At 39.0% G+C, this 9419-nt stretch overlaps 1 protein-coding gene across 7 annotated transcripts in view; it reads right to left on the bottom strand.

Annotated features, from left to right (window-relative positions):
* Positions 1 to 355: 355 nt before the first annotated feature.
* RAPGEF4 (Rap guanine nucleotide exchange factor 4) overlaps positions 356 to 9419 on the bottom strand; it is a 304043-nt gene continuing 294979 nt past the window's right edge. For all 7 annotated transcript variants that reach the window (XM_053596307.1, XM_053596308.1, XM_053596309.1 and 4 more), the window contains 2 exons: positions 6214 to 6268; positions 356 to 1640 (listed from right to left, as the gene is read on the bottom strand). In XM_053596307.1, the coding sequence (XP_053452282.1) occupies positions 1513 to 1640; positions 6214 to 6268 (183 nt within the window). In that variant the 3' untranslated portion in view covers positions 356 to 1512. The remainder of the gene's footprint in view (positions 1641 to 6213; positions 6269 to 9419) is intronic.

Raw genomic sequence — 9419 nt, 5'->3', positions numbered from 1 at the left:
ACTCAGCCTAGCTAACAGCAACCTCAAGTTCCTGGGCTCAAGCAATTCTCCTGTCTTAGCCTCCTGAATAGCTGGGACTACAAGTGTGCACAATGATGCCCAGCTAATATTTCTGTTTTTAGTAAAGACCAGGTCTCGCTCTCACTCAGGCTAGTCTCAAACTCTTGACCTGAAGCGATCCTCCCACCTTGGCCTCCCAGAGTGCTAGGATTGCTAGTGTGAGCCACCACATTCAGCTGGATTGTACACTTTAAGAGGATGAATTTTATAGTATGTGAATTTTATTTTATTAAAAAAATTCAATAGTAAATGGTTATCGCTCTCTAAAAAATAGGAATTGAGAATAACACAACCATTTCTTTTCAACAATTATATTTAATGAAGGTACTAGATGTTATTTACAGAAGATATACATACATACAATTCCTACACGTTAAATGTAGTCTAATTGTGGAAACAGGAAAAAACTGTACTCCAAAATTACATACTAAATAAAATAAATAAAAAGTATTTTTTTTGGCACAATATCTATTATGTGGCAAATAAATAACTCTATACCATTGATTGAATGAACTATATACAATCTATTTGAAAGTGCAAAACAATTGCTTACAAATTAAGGTATTTGTAGTAACATTTAAGTCCAGAAAATATGTTTTTCTTCATAAATAACAATAAATTTGTAGCCAATAATAAAGATTTTTAATGCCCAGGAAAATATTTCAATTTTGTAAAATGTTTTGTATATATTGTGCTCTTCTGAAATGTCATTTTCTTTTTTAACGCTGGCAATTTTTAAGAACCTTGGTGTTTCTCAGTGGAATTCTTATGCATGTAATCCTGATTTGTAAATTTGTAAAAGTTACATTGTAAACATAAATATATTTCTATATCTCATTCAGAAATTACAGACCAGTCCTCCCTAAATCACATAAATAGCCATAATGTTTTACAGTAATGTGGTCAGGTTCAATTCCTTCAGAGGTATGATTATGAAGCTGGAAGAATGTGACTTAATTTGGGCTTACACAGAGATTCCTCAACACCTTCCCCAAACCCCATGCTCCAAATCAAGATGTTGAGTTAAAAACTACGAAACTATATCACACCCACTTGTCCAAATCAACCCCCATTCGTAGAACATAATCCTGTAAACACGTTTAGAAAAAAATGTCAGGGGCTTGATGGTTCTCTTGACAATGGTACTTCTACCAAACTCTTCATGTGGACCTTATTTAATGTTTCAGCAAAGAAGATGACACAATTGGAAATGAAATAAGGTGACTACAAACTGGGGGTTCCTAAGCTAGAATGTGCAAGCTTTTTGCAAGTCAAATAATTCCTTCTCTTGTCACGCAGCTGGTAAGCTGAACACAGCCTGAGACATCTCGAGATGTGTTCTTGCTTGTTTTGTAGAATTCTCTGGTGGCAATACAGTCAGTAGTAGCATAAATGGCATTTTTGAAAGATTGTGGACTGGAGACAAACCATTGCTGTGGGCACTTTAAATGTCTATGGTCGACGAGGCTCTAGTCTGTGTGACATCTGTGATAAAGTTCTCTGGTTGTCAATCACATTTAATTGCCGTACATAACTACGGACATCCTGATGATTCTTATTAGCTTGAGCTGCGTCGGGATCTGTGGAAAGAGGACAGGGCAGCGTTGGCATTGTACAATGCATGCAACTCAGATGCAGCCTTATTTCCCAATTACTTATAACATTTGCCATAGATTCCCGGGTTCCATCAAGACCTTTCAACACACCACATTCATTGAAATGCTTCCACTTGGCTGTTCCATTGCCTCCTTCCTATCCTCCAATTTTCTTTTCCTCCCTGGTATCACCTCCTTTGATCATTTTCCTTTGCATGGTACATCGCAAAAAAGAAAAAAAAATGGCACCAAATAAAAAGGAAAGCATCTGTCTGATAGCCCCTGGTTACAGGTGACAACCACTTGCCCTTACCAACATGCCTCTGTGTCTCTCGTTTTATATCTCTGCCTCCTTTGATCCAGATGAGGACGAATGTAAAAGACGCAGTTTTTCTTAGTGCCTCACAACAACAGCACTTAACACCTGGACCAAACCGAAGCAAGCCACTGAGACTACACAGTCGTGATCCCCTCTTTACTTGCATACAACACACAGCATCACTGTATAGACGGTGTGTTCTTGGAACTGTCCATATTCAGGAAAAAAATACACTTCATGGGCTGAATTTATGACTTCTGCTAGACCTTTGATTCTCCGACGCTATTTGTTCTGAAAATTCAGTTACTATTCTATTTTGAGCCAAACTCCAAGTTTGTGAGGACCTGAGCTATAGCATCTGATTTCATTAAAATCAGATCTGAAAGAGGAATTCGATGCCTGAAGCCCTAAACAAAGATTATCATGAAAGAAGTAGGCCACCTTGGATGGTGATGGATGGGCACACAGGTCCCCTCGGGAGCGACTACTGAGCTCCTGCGAGCTGCTGCCTTAGAAATCTCTTCTGTGTCCAGAGTTGCCAGATCTTTCTTCTTCCTCCTCCTTTCTCCTCCTTCCACCTCCTCCTCCTTTAATTTTTAGAAATAGGAAACCTGGATGTTTTCCTCATGAATTCTTCCAAATTTTAAATGACATTATTTCCAAATAAAAGGGAGAAAATGCTGTATTTAGACTCAACACCTCTCTGGGCCACCTCTGTTCCATCAATCACTTGGTGGAGTCTCTTGTCTAATAGGGCACCGGGAATGACCTAGTCAGTGTGGCTCCCGACCGGGGTTCTTTCTGCCCTAGCACACTGGGTCCTGTAAGATCCACGCTCCACTCCTACAGACAATTAGCGTACCATCTGCTTCAGGGGCAAAGGGGAGCATTGCAGTTTTGAACACAGAAAAGCAGACAGAAGAAACAGAGGCCCCTACTTTCCGTAGGAAGAAACTCCCCAGGATAATTATCACATGCAAATAATACCATCACGGACTGCAGAAGATACTATGTCTAATTTCTTCCACTTCTCCCTGGCAATGTACTCTACATGTACAATATACTGTAATTACATTGGACATATTCCCACAGTGTTTATGAATCTATTCCTATAGCTTTATCTATAGATTGTTGACTTCAGCGCTGAGCAGCTGTTGTTTACCAGCAGTTACTGATAACTTCAACAAACGCACTGGAGTTTTAAAAAAATAATTTCCCCCTCACTTCTCTAGGAGGTTTAGGAAAATGTGGGATTTACTTCTAAGGAGGCTCATGGAACAAAGTAAATTCTAGCATGGTTCTTTTTTGGTACTTGATCCTCACTGAAAACCTTCTTAAGGCTATCAACCCGCTCAGGCACACCTGATTTTGCATATAATTTCCGGAATTTCCTGGACCCCCCATGAAGGGCCATGGACTCTGGATTATAAACTCCTGCTGTCACTGATAGCATTTATCTATTTCATCTTCACTTGTACAACTGCTCTGTGATCATGTCTTTAAACACACTGTAAATTACCAGACAAAAAGATATGTGACAGGTAGCACCTGCAGCTCAGTGGGTAGGGCACTGGCCACATACACCAAGGGTAGTGGGTTCGAACCCGGCCTGGGCCAGCTAAAACAACAGTGACAACTGCAACAAAAAAATAGCTGGGCGTTGTGGTGGGCATCTGTAGTCCCAGCTACTTGGGAGGCTGAGGCAAGAGAATAAATTGAGCCCAAGAGTTTGAGGTTGCTGTGAGCTGTGACGGCACCCTACCCAGGGTGACACAGCACTCTACCCAGGGCGACAGCATGAGACTCTGTCTCAAAAAAAAAAAAAAAAAGATAAGAGACATTTTAATTATGGAATGATCCACATAGGGAAAGTTGATGATATGCAGCACTATTCTTATTTTGGAAGTCAGAGAAGGCCCAATCACTTAAATTAACTTTTTAAAGGAACTATTTGTTTCCCGAATTAAGGTTATTTTTTCCTAGATTTTTTCCTCCCTAGATTTTTTCCTCCTGTATATTAAGTAATGAATATTTAATAGTTCTGGCTTCCCATGAAAAAAGCCTGGCTTTGGGCCAATCCTGTGCTAAGAAGTACAAACAGCTCTGGTTTTATTAACAAGAACCTTTTGGTCTCTTAGCACTGGGTTTACTGGAGGGGATGGTACTGGTAGCCTCAGAGTCATGTCTGTGTCATATTATCATGTTGAATTAATGGGACAAATTTCTTCGAGTGACTCATACAGTGAAGTTCACAAAAAACTTCACAGGGTTCATCTCTTCACTCCAAGATCAGATTGAAGGAGTGAAACCTCCCCCACTTCCTTAAAGTCCCAGCCAGAAGCAACAGTAGCATCTAATGTGTCATAGCATTACATTTGGTGCTATGATGCAACTTAATTCCCGACAGATTAAAATTATTTATCATTAGGAATATTTTTATATTAAAGTATTGTATGATGCCAGTTTGTGATACATGTTCAGATTTAAAAAGAAAGCCTCAAATTCCCTAGGAGTACTAGAAATATAATATGATCTGTTATGGGGCCTTTTACACATGTGCTATACACATTTATGCATTCTTGCAACACATGGAGGGACAACAAATATTATCTTTCCCAGTTTATAAATGACAGGACTGAGTCATCAAGATGTGAGTTTCTCAACAGCAAGCGATGAGTCATAAAGAGAGTTGGTTTGAGGCAGCAATTGTTGGCAATTGTGCCTTAGTTGTCTCTAGCCATGGTGGAAAGAGCAAATTAATTCTCCTTAAACTCATTAATAAAATAGTATTCTATGGTTGTTTTCTACTTTTATAACAATGTAAATATTTTCTAGTTTTCTAACAGCAAGAAAATCCTTAAACTTAAGGCTGCTATCCCGTGGAATTCATGGCCCAAAGTGTTTCTGACATAATCAAATACTGTCCTGGATCCTCAAATGTCTCAGTGGCCTCATTAAAAAAACTTTTCAGCCCACATCACAAAATCCTGAAACTACAGATGTTGGCTTGGATGTGGAGAGAAGGGAATGCTTCTACACTGTTGGTGGGAGGAAGGAGGGTATTTTGAGGGACCTCATCTAATGTTCATGATGCAATGGTACATTTCAAAACTATAAAGAAATGCAAGCTAATACCTTTTTGGAAAGAAGTTTGGAGAACACTCAAGGAACTAAAAGTAGACCTACTGTTTGATCCTGCAATCCAGATGATCGAAAATTATTTTACAACAATGACATTTGTACCAGAATGTTTATTGTAGCCCAAATCATAATAGCCAAGACGTGGAAACAGCCCAAGTGCCCATCGACCCGTGAATGGATTAACAAATTGAGGTATATGTACACCATGTAATAGTATGCAGCCATAAAAATGGAGACTTCACATCTTTTATGTTTATCTGGATGGAGCTGGAACATATTCTTCTTAATAAAGTATCTCAAGAATGAAAAAAAAAAAAAACGTATCCAATGTACTCAATACTACTATGAAATCAATTTATAACCATCTACATACTCAAATGAATGGCAAAACATAATATAGTCCAGAAAGTAGAAGGGAAGAGGAGAGAGAGGGGAGGGGAGGGGGACATGGGAGGAAGGAGGGTATTTTGAGGGACCTCACCTAATGTTCATGATGCAATGGTACATTTCAAAACTATTAAGAAATGAGGGGCAGGGCGGCGCCTGTGGCTCAGTCGGTAAGGCGCCGGCCCCATATACTGAGGGTGGCGGGTTCAAACCCTGCCCCGGCCGAACTGCAACCAAAAAAATAGCCGGGCGTTGTGGCGGGTGCCTGTAGTCCCAGCTACTCGGGAGGCTGAGGCAAGAGAATCGCTTAAGCCCAGGAGTTGGAGGTTGCTGTGAGCTGTGTGATGCCACGGCACTCTACCCCGAGGGCCATAAAGTGAGACTCTGTCTCTACCAAAAAAAAAAAAAAAAAAGAAATGAGGGGCATCACCTGTGGCTCAGTGAGTAGGGCACCGGCCCCATATGCCGAGGGTGGCAGGTTCGAACCCAGCCCCGACCAAACTGCAACAACCAAAAAAAAAAAAACAAAAACAAAAAGTATAATTGTGATGGATGGGTTACTTAGTTCAATGTAAGCTTTTCACATTGTATACTGAAGCGGTACCCTGAACCCCATAAACGTATCAATGTACAAAGTTATGATTTAATAAAAAACAGTTTAAAAAATAAAAAAACTTTTCACATTGTAGGATGTAGCAGCCAATAACTTACTGAAGGGTTGGCTCCTGTAGTATCTCACTGTTCTGGCAGTATTTGTAATCATGCACTGAAAGGAATCAAGAAAAACGAAAGAAACGCAAGTAAGCTTAGTGTGTAATATAAGAAGGAAAACATTATTTATTTTGGCAATAGTACTATGAGAAATAGCATGTTCTGAGATGCTGGCTAACTCAGGGCAACTGGCTGATGTATAACCTGCTTAGTTACTTTAAAGAGGCACCCACACTCACACCTACGAGGCATTTTCAGGTAAGGAATATAAGGGCATAGTTCTAGTTAATTGTTGGCTTGCTCCCCACAAGATAAAAAAACATCCATCATGCCTGAGACCGTACCTTAATGCTCAGGAATAGTTTCGCATCCTTTCCTGAGGTCACTGGGAATTTGTAAGAGAATTTGTAACTACCTCAGATTTGAAGGAAGATGAGCTTGTCAAGTTCCTCACAGTACACAGGGCTCAGTAATGAGGTATTACATTATAGTGATTGAACATTAAGTCAAAATATTCTACATATAAATTTTTGCTATACCTTATGCATTACTGACCTCTCAATCTTCTAGCAGAAGTGTGTGTTTCAATGTTAATCCTAATTCTCTGATTCCCTCTCTATCTCCTTCCCTTCCCTTCTCTTCCTTTTTGATTACAACATAACACATGCCCATTTTAGAAAATCAGAAAATACAGAAATTGCTGTGCGCAAATCAAAAATCACTTAGAAAATCACAGAGTAACCTCATTAATATTTTGGTATATTTCCTTCAGATATTAAAAAGGTAACATATTTAGAACTATATTTCTTCCAAAAATCTGAAGTCATCCTATGCATACATATTTTAATTTAAACTATTTTGCACATTGCATGCATGCCATGCCATTTGCACTTGAATTTTAAAACATTTTTAAAATGAGTATGTATTCAATCAAATGGATGGATTATAATTTTTTTTTTTTTATTGAGGCAGAGTATCACTGTCACCCTGGGTAGAGTACCGTGGCATCATAGCTCACAGCAACTTCAAACTCTTGGGCCCAAGCAATTCTCTTGCTTCCATCTCCCAAATAGCTGAAACTAAAGGCCTCAACCATGACATCTGGCTAGTTTTTTCTATTTTTTTGTAAATACTGAGTCTCACTCTTCTTGCTCAAGCTGGTCTCAAATTCAGGGGATCTACCCGTGTCGGCCTCCTGGAGTGCTAGGATCACAGGCGTGAACCACTGCGCCTGGCCCAAATGGATGGATTATAATAATTGATTTGACTTTTGTCAATTTTGTCATTAAGTGATTGTCTATATTCTGTGTGAACTTTTAGTTGCAATAAAGACTTAAAAGGGAATCTTTTGTGCTGAGTGCCATTAAAAACAAAAGAAGAAAAGAAAAAAAAAATGGAGGACAGAAGCAGAGATCCCTAACTCCTGAGGAAAAGTATCAATGAGACCTGAGCTCCACATCCTGGTGGTAATGTACATTTCTTACTCATGGTATTCTGACAATAGCGGGCACCCCCGTTACTGCATATGTTTCAGGATACCTCTGCTGCTTAGACTGTAAAGGGGAAAGTCCCATGGAGATAACAAACTAATTTTAATACTAGCAGAAAACTGATAAGGCTCCACCCAGGTAAGGAGACTCCCCAGTCTCTGAGTGGCTATGTCATTCCAGTCCTCACTTTCTTCTACCATGGATCCTTGGCTTTCCAAAGTATAATAAAATGACTTTGAGAAAGCTTATGTAATATAAAAAAAAAAATCACAGAAGAATCAAGGCCTTAGGAATGCATACATGTGAGCATCATAAAACCTCACTCAACACTACTGCTTTGAGGACTCTGGAAAGTGTGAAGACGTGCCTGCATTGGATAATTTCTCAAGGAGGCAATCAGAAAAGTTTAAACTTCATATCCATAAAGGATTTTAAAAACTAGCGTGTTTGTTGATCAGTATGAGAAATATATTACAAATACCTCCAAGAAAATGTAACATACAATGTATAATTAGCCTCTGATATATAATGCCCTGAAATAAACAGTAACTATGATAATTTTCTTGCTAATTTACTTTTAAGTTGCTTTTTCACTTCTCTAAAGGCTTTGCATCAGAAGGGCACAAGTATGGTCCATGTAGAATTATTGTAATTCTTTAGATAGTGAATGCAGTGTAATTACTGAAAACCCAGGGAAATGCTGCCAATATGCTCCTCTGAAGAATAATAAAACAATGAGCAGGGGTCAGAAACCTCTTCCTATACCGTTTTGTAGGGAGTAATTGTTCTGCTTTTTAGTTTTGAAAAGCTAAAACATTTCATTCTGACTTTAGTTTTACAGCCATATCGTGAGGCTTCATAATTTTTAGCTCATTATGTAGTTTAAAATGTGAGAACAATTGTTTAAATCAGTAATTTCCAGCTCTGAAGTTCATTCTACCTTTCTAAATCTTTGATTAATTTTAACAATGGTTTTAATTTTGACGTATCCATTTTAATTGCACTCAAAGATAACTTCAGTTTAACTTTAAAATCCAAATCTGGCTTTACAACGAGGTCCATTCATTTCCTTTGTGAGGTCCAGACAATAACGTTTAGTGAGATGAACCGACCATTACAGTGTGTGAACTGGATGGCATTGCTGCTCAATGTATAGTTAAGAGTAACCCAAAGATGGGTTAATGGGATATGTTAACTCCACCCTCTTCTGCACCCATTGACACAGGCAATACCTGTATTTAGTATGCTGTTAACATCTACACCCAGCCACAAGGCCCTTTCTTGGGTTGCTGAAAGAGACTTTGGAAGTTGTCTCCTTCCTTGAAGCATACCCAGAGAGCACAATGCTTTTTGCAGCCTGCCTCTAAACAGCGGCTTTCCCACTGTTTGAATGCAGCTAGCAATGAGGAACTCATTACCTCCAAGGACAACTCCATTCATTTTTAGATACTGCTATTAGAAATTTATCATGCTGAGTCAAAGTCTTTCTTCCTCTACTTTCCACTCATTGATCTCAGTTCTGAGCTCTGGAACCACAACAAACATGTTTGGTTTCTCTTTAACAGGATGGGTCTTCAGATGCTTGACTACAACTGCTATGGACATCTCCCCATACCCAGGTCTTTTCTTGTTCAGCCTAAATAATCCTAATTTCTGCAATACTTCTTCATAAGATAGCTTTGGCTTTGTTTTGAACAGACTCTAGTCTGGTTTTCT

This window comes from Nycticebus coucang, chromosome 7 (assembly GCF_027406575.1).
Source record: "Nycticebus coucang isolate mNycCou1 chromosome 7, mNycCou1.pri, whole genome shotgun sequence".
Taxonomy (NCBI): Eukaryota; Metazoa; Chordata; class Mammalia; order Primates; family Lorisidae; genus Nycticebus; species Nycticebus coucang.
Note: the sequence above shows the minus strand (reverse complement) of the source record. Positions and strands in the feature narration are given on the sequence as shown.